This window comes from Spea bombifrons, chromosome 3, assembly GCF_027358695.1.
Source record: "Spea bombifrons isolate aSpeBom1 chromosome 3, aSpeBom1.2.pri, whole genome shotgun sequence".
Taxonomy (NCBI): Eukaryota; Metazoa; Chordata; class Amphibia; order Anura; family Pelobatidae; genus Spea; species Spea bombifrons.
Genome location: NC_071089.1, coordinates 100,768,723 through 100,780,872, shown reverse-complemented (window position 1 = coordinate 100,780,872; position 12,150 = coordinate 100,768,723). Strand labels below are relative to the sequence as shown.

General features: G+C 40.3%; 1 protein-coding gene across 1 annotated transcript; it reads left to right on the top strand.

Moving 5' to 3' along the window:
• Window positions 1–1,764: 1,764 nt before the first annotated feature.
• On the top strand, window positions 1,765–10,359 carry PPP1R7 (protein phosphatase 1 regulatory subunit 7). Its single transcript, XM_053460574.1, has 10 exons — window positions 1,765–1,871; window positions 2,532–2,630; window positions 3,536–3,591; window positions 4,241–4,306; window positions 4,655–4,785; window positions 5,289–5,451; window positions 7,447–7,563; window positions 8,365–8,469; window positions 8,671–8,757; window positions 10,035–10,359. The coding sequence occupies exons 1-10, from the start codon at window positions 1,829–1,831 to the stop codon at window positions 10,209–10,211; spliced, it is 1,044 nt and encodes a 347-aa protein (XP_053316549.1). The 5' UTR covers window positions 1,765–1,828; the 3' UTR covers window positions 10,212–10,359.
• The last annotated feature ends 1,791 nt before the right edge of the window (window positions 10,360–12,150 follow it).

Below are 12,150 nucleotides of genomic sequence, written 5' to 3'. Positions count from 1 at the left end.
TATTGAACAAAAAACTCGGATCAGGAGGCCTTTGTTACCTTTATTATGAGATTCACACCTTGTGGCCCTTGATTTCAGCCCCTGGGATTTATTCACTAAAGGGATAGTTGTGATTTCAACTACCTAACTTCACTATTCATTATGAAGGACCAATACCGACAGATGTCTCCAGCAAGAAGGTCTGAGCTGGCCCTGTATAATGCATAATTCAATGTGAAAGCGAAATCTTGCTAATTTACCTATACGTTAAGCTGTCAGCTCTCACCATTTAGTGAATAGACCATACTGCGTACCATGCCTATAAGTAATTGCACTCCCAGTGCTATGGTTGTCCCTATGGGACCTTAACCCTCTGTACTTTGTTACGCCATCCTTTTTTCTTATAGGGGATCGGGACTAATGAATAGTAAAACAGAAAATGTTTATTTAATTGCATTACCAAATACTGGTATTAGTTGAAATACATTATGCGCTTCTAGCCGCCTTTTGCCTACAACACAGAATGCTTTCGGAAAGGTAAAAATTGTTAAACTTGTTAAAAATTGGGGTCAGCATTACTCTCCGTGGATATTACGATATGCCCGTTAATACCATAGTTGGCAATTTGAATGGCCAAGCGATGCCTTGTCTTTTCTACAGTTACCACCCAAGTGGGTAGAACAGGGTGTGTTAGACTCTGGGACATGATGTAGCTGCCATGTAAACTGGGGCATAACTCGCCACCCGTTCAGCTTCGGCAGTCAAAATGTTTTCCGCTATTAATTCGCTTGCTCTGCTTGCGATTATCAGATCGCCTGTTCATCTAAAGTGCCCTCGTTTCATAAGCCTCGGGTTAATAACAAATGGGGCACGACAGAGCAATATCAACAATAGAGTAACACCAGGAGTCACTAAGGGGGCAGCTATGGATGGACATGATTGCCCCATATAACCTACCTGTACCTATAACTCTTCCAAGGGGTACAGATGCTTCTTCCTCCCCTGTGCGATACTTCAGACTCATTCTGTGAGTATTTATACTCGTGGAGAGGCTCAACTTAATGGGGCACTCCGTGATTAACATGCACTTTAATGCATATGATGTCTTAGCGTCAGCTTATAGCATTTTTTTCTGTTTTTATCTGAACCTATAGAAGGGTTCATCCTCTCTATACAATTGTTCCACATCTTGTTCAAGCACAGGCTATTTACCTGCATCCAGGTCCAGCGCTAGGTCACGCCAGATTTCCAGGGGGTGTAACGAGATGTGTCGCACTGGCCCTCCCCAAATTTGTTTTTATTATTTTAAGATCAAAGTAAATAATGCATATTAAAGTGCTTACTATGTCATTTGATACACATTTGTTTTTGGTGAGGCTATTTTGAACAGTAAACCATCTCTTTACAACCGATAACAGAAACCCCTGGCATCCATTCCTCCGAGAAACTTTATTAACGCAGATGGATGGTGTTCAGGCCCGTAGCATATTTCGCTGAATATTATTCATTGGTTCAGGCAGTCCTATTAAGGGGAGAGTTAATGAAAAGGGAAAGAAATTCAGATTTAGATGTTTACTTTCATTAGGTTAACATCTGAACATTGAGAACTGGTATAAAGAAAGTTCATTATACCAAAAGGCTGCCCTCTTTAAATATGGAATGATCAGAGGAGAAGTGCTACTGATACCGAACACTACAACTCCCGACATGCTCGAGTGATTTGAGCATGCGCACGAGCACCCAGAAAATATATTTTGCCGATTGGTTGTTTTTCCTCAAGCTGTCGTGGGTTCTTGCTAGCTATTGGTTGTGGCGTTTTTCTTCCGGACACTGTAGGAACAAGAAAATAATGGCGGACGAAGCGAGACATACAGAAGTGCAAGACATGGAAGGTAAGAAACTATGTTACAGTAGGAGGTGGGTAAAGGTGTGAGCCGCAGAGCGACATGAGTGATAAGAGAGGGCGGACGAGAAGCATTGCCGGGTGGCTTGGGAAACATGGAGGCTCAGTCGCAGGAAGAGAACTTTGGAGATAAATTACAGGATTTACGGATGACAGCAGTTTGCGGGGTGGAATGAGGTAATAAGGTAGCCGGGCCCGATGGACTGAACGGCAATGGGCGAAATCTTTAATCAGAGGAACGAAGCTATGCGAGTTATGGGAGTGGATAACGGCACCCGGTAAGCCATTAGTAATAAGGGCGTCGGGGCTGTGCATATGCTGTGACAGAAAGGCCTGAGGCGGCATTATTATCATCATCCCGTCACCTCCCTGATTATTATGGGACACGTGTTTATTTCACGGCTGGCACTGACAGTAATACTGCGGAGCTGGGTGGGCGAAGACCTTCCGCCTACAGATCACTGAAGGCTTTACGGGTTGTGTGCGGAGCATGTACCCGGAGAGATGCTGCTCTTCTCACATGCTTCCGACAGCCAGATGTGTCAGTAATCCTCTGGATCCATTCATGTGTCAGGGCCTCGGTAATCCACTGAATCTATTCACGTGTCAGGGCCTCAGTGATCCACTGAATCCATTCATTTCTCTGCAGTGGACAAGAGGAGGGAATCCGATGAGTCAGCTGACGATGAGATAAAGGAGAAACGGGATGTCCGAGATGGAGGAGAGCAAAATGCCCAGGCGAATTCAGGTGTGGTGCCAGTCTCCACGGATTTATTTATCAGTATATATTATATATAATCGTTATTTAAGAGCTTTGGAATGCTTTTCCCATGTAAAACGTTATAGCGTCATAGCAAATATATCATTTAGAATGTTATACTGTTTTTGTTTCTTTAAAAAGCGTTTTATGACAGTTGTGTTTGAGATGCCAGTTATCGGAGATGTATTTCTTGATTATTATTGTTTACTTTCAAATGGTGGTGCTATACATGAAGGTAAGTGATGGACAGGCTGAAATACTCAATAGTGTCAGGTAGGTACTGTATGTATTTTTATTATGAGCTCTTGCTTTTTTTGTATTGCTTTATGTTTTTGGTGAATTTATCTCTTGATCGTGCAGTTCTCGTATGGACATTACTGATTACACCTTTCAAAGCACTTTGCATTGCTAAAGTTCTTAATACATAATCTGCATAGTGTTGTCAAGAAGCAATTTTAAAATAAAAAAAAAACCCATTATTTTATCTGGTACATAAAATTAGTCAAAGGCAAACCATTCCAAGTATTTTGTATCTAACCAGCAGCACAGGCAGCTCATGGGGTAAAGGTAAGCTTGCGTAAGTGCGTCTAACGGTGTGACTCTGGACTGTGAATGAACATGTGTGCACACCCCATCTAGAAGTTCATCTCTAAAGTTCAGTTAAGTATAAGTTTGTGTATTTATACTTAAAATATGCTGACAATTTAATTAGCAGCATGTATACACATAAGCATAGAGCCCTTTTTAAGTAAGCACAAAACGTTATCATCCACGTGTTTGTTTATGACACGTCTGTTTTAATGTTAGGTTTATTCTTGGGTCAGTAGTGATCAGGCTTTTGTGTGTGCCCCTGTGCATAGATCCTTTAATAATAGTGATAACCTTGTATTTAGGAGATCTGGAGACTCCAGTGGACATCGAAACAATCAACCTGGATCCAGAAGCAGAGGTAACAGGATTCCCTTCTACCCCCTCCCAAACATTGTTTCGGTGACTATTCTGTATTGTGAGATAAGAACTAAATTATACAAGGACCGTCGTAGCCCTACAGTAGCTAAAGAAACGCATTTTGTAGGTGATTAGAAGGAACAATACCTTGTACCAAAAGATTGATAAATGCTAGAAATTGCTTGTGCTGAATACAAGGTTTTTTTTTTGAAAGACGTTTAAAGATTTCATTGTCGGTTATCAAAAATGAAATAAGCCACAATGATCAGGGAACAGCAAATCAAATGTATTTCTCTTTGGATGGTTTATCATAAGACATTTATGTTTGCTTGGTATTTACCATCCCGCTTGCTGGCATGGCATGCATTTTTCAATGTATGTATACAAGTGAGTGAGGTTTTCTTGATTTTGTTCATCTGCTAAAGCCGTAATATCAAGAAAGGCCCAAGGACTAATATAGCAGTTTTACTCTCATACATACTTTAGTATAGAATGTTTGTTTTTTTATTTTAAGTTTCTTTTGAATGCTACAATTTAACAGTGATCCTTCTGCTTGTTTTATCTCAACTCTTTTGTTTTCCTGCATGATCATTAGTGCCTTGTTTTTTGCCCTCTTGCTAAAATCCTTTCTTTGCTGGTGTATCTCGCAGGAGGTTGACCTGAACCATTTGCGGATCGGAAAGATCCAGGGATTTGAGGTTCTGAAGAAAGTAAAGGTGAGAACTAAAAGCATTCTTTATGCTGTGTCGAAATTTTTTTAAACGGGAAGCACACCTGAACAGGCATATAAACACTAACTTTGGGGTGCTGTTGAAAATGGGCATTATTTTATGTGTTTATTTATTAACACAATACTAGAAATCCAATCCACACACAGCCGCAAATGCATGCTGCGGATTCTACTTAAAAGCTTGGGGGGGGATACACAGAAGTTGTCTCTCAATCTACATTTTAATGGTAGCGTCTCTCCCCTTTGGCCTCTGTTCCGTTCCTCCCACTCGTCATGTCGTGCCTTTACAGCTTTACCTCCACGTTTCCCTTTCTTATTGTCTTTACCCCTGTAGACATTATGCCTTCGTCAGAACTTAATAAAGTTGATTGAGAATTTGGAGCAGTTGGATACCTTGACGGAATTGGACCTATATGACAATCAGATCCGTAAAATACACAACCTGGAGAACCTGAGTCGGCTTGAGTGAGTAAGCTGTAACCTGCTTATTTTATTCTCGCTTTTCCAAAATGTTGCAGTCTATTAAACCTGTGTAAAAAGAAATAAATAAAATAAAAAAAAATTTTGTAACATGTCCTATATATATATATATATATATATATATATATATATATATATATATATATATATATATTTATAGGACAACTTTTTCTGTATCGGGACAAGCAGATATATTAACATTGTCTTCTCGATATTTGTTTGATTTCCTTTTAATAGCTACTGACTGGCTCCATAAGTATTGGTGGAGGAGAAGGTAGATGACATATTGATATGTCAGTTCTGCCTCCTTTTCCTTAAATCCTAGTGTCTGTAAAGTATTACGGCGCTTTAATTTAAAACCATATAATGGAGTACATTTATGATCTGTCTGCCCGAAAACAAAAGAAACATTTGGCAATGAAGTGGTTAAGGTAGGATCTTTCAATCCCATTGCTGCTTTATCCGTTAAGACTGCTTTTTGTCTGCAGGATCTTGGACCTGTCATTTAACCTGCTGAGACACATTGAAGGACTGGAAACACTAACTCAACTCCGCCGGCTCTATTTGGTGAACAACAAGATAAGCAGAATGGAGAACTTGAGTTCTCTAACCCAGCTCCGATTATTAGAACTGGGCTCCAACCGCTTGAGGGTGAGTAGGTTACAGGCGCGAAGGGACTGGTTGTTATATTTCTACTTATCGGTTTATGAGGCTTGGTAAGTTAGGTAAAGGAACTGGTTGTTCCCTCAGTAGGAGTCTGAGCTGGAGAAGCATTTCTATAAGGAAATTAAACAAAACAAGAGACCTTGTGTTCCCTTGTGCACGAGCAACAATCTTTCAGTCCCTCCGTTAAGCTTAACAAGGTGTCCATTTAAAGTGCCAGTATGAAAGGGCTACTGCATCAGTGCTGCTCCTGTCAGTAATAACTGCTGCAATAGCACCGGTCCTGCAAGATTAGGCAGAACCTGGGGATAAACACTTTTCTCAGGGGCCGTCTTGCTGGAGCGCATTTCTTCCGGAAGTGCACCAAAGCCACAGTCTGGGAACCTAGTGCCCCGAACAGCAGGGGTTAGACGTGCCATCATAAATAAGTCGTTTATCTCTGTCAGACCCCTTGGGGTAGGGTTGCTTGGTGTAGGTAAGACTTTTATCTATCTACAGGTTTTTACACTCCCAAAGTTTCCATCTATGTGTATGGGAATAATTCATAAACCACACATTGGGTACAAATTCCCATTGCTGATTAAATGTTTTTTTTTCATTCACAAACCTTGCATCCATAAATATATCCATGTGAGACGTTCCAGAGCAAGCGTGTAGTCATCTGGGAAGTACTAAACCATTAACAATTTGAAACAAATCATGCGATCGGGCATTCCCGTCTGGTTGATGTCACTGCTGACACTCACCAGAAGTTCACATTAGGACAGGAGAGCCTCAACAGGGTCTTTATAGAAAACATGAAATAATAATTCGTTGGGAGCCCAGTTACGTCACCATTGACATCACTGGCATAAAAAAATGATCTTGAGGCGTAATGCATTGGGAACAGTGCAAAAACAAACAAAACAAAAATGGGAAATGAAAGTATATTTCTCTCTCTGAAAACTAAAGTGTCCCTTACCACTTCCACTATAAGTATACAAAAATATCTCACTACACCTAAACTCCTTCGTTCAGTAGTATTGATAAATATGTAATACAGGATGATATGTAAAGCATGGATGCGATCCTCTGGAATGACTGTATAATCACGAGCTGTTTATGAGTATGAATTGGGTCATGGTTCAGCTATAAAAGAAAATTATTTTTTATCTATTATCAATATTTATGATGCTTAATGCACTTCTATTTTTAAAAAAAAGCCTCTACTCTTGAACAAAGTGATGTATAATGTGTGTGGTGTCATCAAATAAGGGGGAAAAATATTTTTATACTGAAAACCCCTAAAGATGCAGAGCCATACAGCAAACTAACCTTGGATTATTGTTTATTTTTACCTGTACTTGTTTATTTTCTTCCAAACAAACTCTCCTTTCCTCTTCCTCCTGGTAATAATAATAATAATAAAAAGTGGCAGTTTTAGGACGGCGAGGATACAGTACAGGGAAGCTGGCAATTTATGGGATACTATTACCTGCCCATTTGTGAAATACTAGGTTTTCTATGAAATTATTCAGTGTAACTGTAAATGAAGAGAAAATGAAGATGTCTTTGCTACTAGAAATGTTTTACTTTGACATGCCTGTAGAAATCTAAAATCTGTTTATTTTTAAATGTCTCCTTGTTATCTTAAGCACGTCCTTGACGATGAAAGCATCCTAAGTGGTGTCGTTGGCAGAGCTAAATCAGATGTAATATGTCGGCTTTAACTAAAGATGCTTTATTCAGTCATAAGGCCACAGATAATAGTTTGCACATGAGAAACAATGTCATAGAAACACCGCAACAGCTACACACCAGCTTTTATGTAGCACTGCCTGATTAAGATTTAATGAAAGGCATTAATTGCTCATTTTAATATTCTAACTTCTTGGGCTTTACTGTACAAGCTCAAAACTTATCTACTTCAGCGATAGTTTTTATTCATTTTGCAAACATGTTGATGATCGATCTCCGCTTCTAAAGTGATTCATAATTTTACAGGCGATTGAAAATCTGGACTGTTTGCGAGAACTTGACAGCCTGTTTCTTGGAAAAAACAAGATCGCTAAACTGGAGAACATGGAAACACTAACTAACCTCACAGTATTAAGCGTGCAGGTAATTCCCAATATACCACGGACTGGCATTAGTTTATTAAATTGGCGTCGTAACGTGTGATGCAACGCTAGGGGTTGCAGTTGTCTGGCGTCTAGTTCAGGAGCCGTAACACCCGGTTGAGACAGATCTCCTGCACCCTGTCAGCGCTCGGTATGCCGATCCATAGAATCATTACCCTATGGAAAAGGCAGCTCACTGAGCTGATGGGGGCAGAGATCTACTTTATTCACAAAGTAGGATACCAGTAACACCAGAGCTTGTGGATAATGTTACAGATAGGGATAGAGACAAAGTAGTAGTATATTGAGTATGGAGCCCTGTTGTTGTCTGGTTCATGTTAAGCAGCTGTCAGTGACCATTGGAAATGTTTGCTTCTTTTATTACAAACAAAATAAAATGTATATCACCTGTGTGAGTTCTTTTGCGGCCATTTCTGTGGGCCAGAGCCCTGCTGTAGCTCTAAACCAAAACAGGTTATAGCCAGACCACAGTCATTTCTGTTAAATAGTTACACCATAAGTCACATTTCATTGAAGACTATGCTTGTTTTTTTGTCTTCTTATATATGGCCACATTTATTAACTTACAGGCCCATTAATGCTGTAGATCCTGCTGGTTCTATTTTGGGTACCCAATCCATGAGTGATCTTCTTCACTTACCATTATACCTCCCGGGAGTACAATCCGTACACTCTGTGCTAAACTATATTGTGCTGTATATTGGCTTCTATGGCCTGCACAAATAAACAAGTTAGCAGCGTAGTTTATTATATACTTCTTAATATGCTTTTTCTTTTCCAGAGTAACCGTTTAACGAAGATTGAAGGTCTGCAGAGCCTAGTGAACCTGCGCGAGTTGTACCTAAGTGACAATGGCATCCAAGTCTTGGAAGGGCTGGAGAACAATGTGAGCGGCTGATTAGGCACAGGGGTCATAGCAGGACTAGCACATTGTGGAAAAAAGAGAGAGAGAGACTGGTGTTTGGGTTTAAAGAGAGGGGTTGGAGGTGGGTAAAGTTATGTTTTCTGGGTGCAAAACATCATAATTCTGTAACTGGAATTTGGTTGGAGGTAGCTTGCTAAGTAATTTTATTTTGTCTTATTTTAGAATAAACTCACTACCTTGGATGTAGCCTCTAACCGAATCAAGAGAATTGAAAACATCAGACACTTGACAGAGCTCCAGGAATTCTGGGTAATGTTTAATATTTGTGTAATTCCTTAATTAGGGGTCATTTTGTGCATCAAAAAATGTATTAATGTAACTCCCTGGCCTGTTTGAAGGCCAGTTGTGTCATGAACAGTTAGCTTATATATTATACATTTATGGTCAACATTGGCACTACATTGAGTATTTTGTATATTGTGTACGATATCCCGTGAAAATAAGTGTTCTTTCTTCTGTATACGCTCATACATTTGAAACAAAACACAGGATAGTACAATAACAATTAGAAAAGGGTATGGAAACTTTGTCCTGACACAATGCTTTTGGCACATTCTTGAAGAATTGAAATTGGTTTGAAAAGAACTAGAATGTCATTGATGTGAAATTAGGCTAATCGGTGAAAAATCCAGTGATCCCATGGCCTTATTTAATCAGAGAGCCATAAAAGGGCCACTTTTTTTCCTTGTTCCTTTTTTCACATTGGTGAAGGTAAGAGTGCTGCCTGAGAAACTCTTATTATACCCAAACGTTCTAAAGGGCCATCCTTTAGAAGTTTGTTTCTCATGGAATTATCCAGAACCCTGCAGGACTTGATAAGGCTTGAAAAGTTGGTATGCATGGCATCCACATAGCTTATGGCTGGTTTTTTACCAGAAAGCACCCCACTGCTAAAAGGGAAAGAACACCCTGCCTAAGGTTAAATATGATTGAAGATAATTAATGTCGTGCGGTTCCTTTGCTGCCTCTCTTACTGGAGGCCTTGGCCGTGTTTGGAGAATGGTGAAACTGGAGAGGTACCATGGCATTTTACATTGAAATGTGCTACCCAAGGTCAGGAAAACCTAGGTGTGGTGGAAGCTCATGGGTTCTCTAACAGGACAATGATCACAAACACAAAAGACTGGTTGAAAAAGAAAAATGGACTGTTGGATTGGTCATTATGAGTCCAGATCACAGCCTGAGCAAACGTTTGGAAAGCTAAAATAAGTCACCGGGTAAATGAATCCTGCGAACCAAAGAACATTATTTCTGAAGCTGCTGTACATAGTGTGAATATTCAAGGGTGCCAATAATGTTAACCATAACTGTGCAGGTGGAGTGAGTTATTTGTTACCAGTAACTTCTGTCTGACTTTAACCCCTTAAGGACAATGGGCGGTTCCTAAACCCATTGGAAACCATGCATTTTGAGCCCGTACATGTACGGGCTGTCATTAAGGGTTTAAGCCAATGTATGGCCTAGACGTGTTTAAAACTGATGCTTTTGTGTCAATTTTCGTTTCTCCTTTTTGCCCCCCTCCGTAGATGAATGATAACTTGGTGGAGAACTGGGCTGACCTAGAAGAACTGAGTGGAGCACAAGGGCTACAAACAGTTTATCTGGAAAGGAATCCGTTGCAGAAAGATGCCCAGTATAGACGCAAAATTATGCTGGCTTTGCCGTCTGTGCGCCAAATCGATGCAACCTTTGTCCGCTTCTGAGCTGGGCCTGGACTCTCGCATTCCTTATACCTGCTGTAGCAAAGCAGTACCCACTCCAAACATATGACTTCCAGAGCCTCACATGTTTTGGTAACATATGATTGTATCCATAATCAAACATAGTGTTTCAACATGACACAGGATTGCATGATCCTTGATCACCTGCTGCTGCTTTTTCCATAGTTAAATACTAGTCTCCCCAACACCATATAGAACTACCAAAACTCACCTGCATGTCACCCACCTCACATGAAAAACACTTTGAACCAGTCTGAAACCATTGCATCACAGCGAATGGATCATTTAAGTTCCAAAAATGCTTTATTTGCTTTAGGGCTGTAGCCGGCTTTTTTTACAGTCATAGCTGCGTTGCCTCCATGTAGCAGGAGTACACTGCATCAAGCTCAACTTATCAAATCAATGCCACCTCGATGTGACAATATAGTGAATACTGTAGCATTCCCAGTATATTTGGTTTATTTTGTGTTACTTGTTATGGAAATATCCATATTGTGCAAATTCATTGTATAGACCATCCAGAGGCTCTGTGTTTGGATATAGAACTGAAGTAGCACAGGTTTCAGTAGAATCTGGCCAGGACTACAGGTCAGGGGCCACCATGCAACCTGCACCCACCCATTAGGTGTCAATGGCCATGTTTAGCCTCAGCGTCATGGCGATTGTAGGTTACAATGGCAGGCAGAAGGTTGGCGTTGCCCTGCCCTATGATTGGCAATTAAGAATGTTCACTTCTGATGAACCCTAACCTTCTGTGCTCGGTGTTTCTGTGGAACACAATTCCTTGTGCACACCTTTTACTGTTATTGGCGCTATTCCCCTAAAATTCTTCAGGAGAAAAGCGGCTACCGTATTATGTTTTCAGCTTCTACATTCTACTCTAAGGAGGTTACACGTACTTGTGTACAATGTAGGAGCCAGGCAAGGATGGATCATATTACAAAAACGTAGTTGCTTAGCGATGACAATTTTAGGAGTCTTAGACTTATTGAGTTTTTCCAGCCCTCTGTTAAGCCCTCTATTGCAGAATAAACGGGCTGCTCTTTAACACTTTTCCGTGTGCTTCCCACTTTGTCAAGATGATCACGGTAGTCACTGAATGCCAGTTAACATTATCTACGCTGCTTAATGTGTTTTCCCTGCTAGATCAGTAGGTCTTTAACTCTTTCTTAACCTGTCAGTGGTTTCGTATGTAAATAATACCATAATATCAAATGCATCTAGAGCAAATACACAACTTGACAACTGAACACGTGTAAGCTTCCACATCCTTCCGCCAAAATGGCCTTAACGAACTCAAGTACACGCAGTCTCTGACCTCAAACTAATCGCGTCTTTAAAGCAAGGCAATCCAAACGAAGATCTTCCATGGTTTTTCATGCTATGAACTGTTGTGTTTCTTATATATTATTTTAAGCTTTTTTTATGTATAATCATAGTGGAGCTGGGCATGCTGTGTTATTTTTAATTTATTTAGATGAGGAAAAAGTGCTTGAAATTAAAATACCAAATTGTGCATATTCTTGTACCTAAATTTGAACGACCCATTAATCTCTTCAAACATCTGTCAAAAAAACCCATCTTACTTTGATAGCTCAGTAAAAAGACTTTTAAGTAAAATGAACTTGTGAACTATGACTGTAATATTTTAAAGTTTTTCGGTAAGTAATGTGTTCCGTTTCATAGACTAGTTAAATTGTTCATATTTTCACTTTTCTCTTGTTAATGTTTTTTTCCTATTCGGTGGAAACATTTAACCAAAATAAAACTTACTCCTCCGCGGCAGGGGCGGGCTGGGACGGGGGGCAATTGCCCCCCAGGCCGCCCGAAATCTAATCTAAACGGCCGCTGGGCGGCATCAGCACCCAGCGGCCATATGCGATGGCCGCCAAGTGAGGGGTGAAAGCTCCGCCCCCTCACA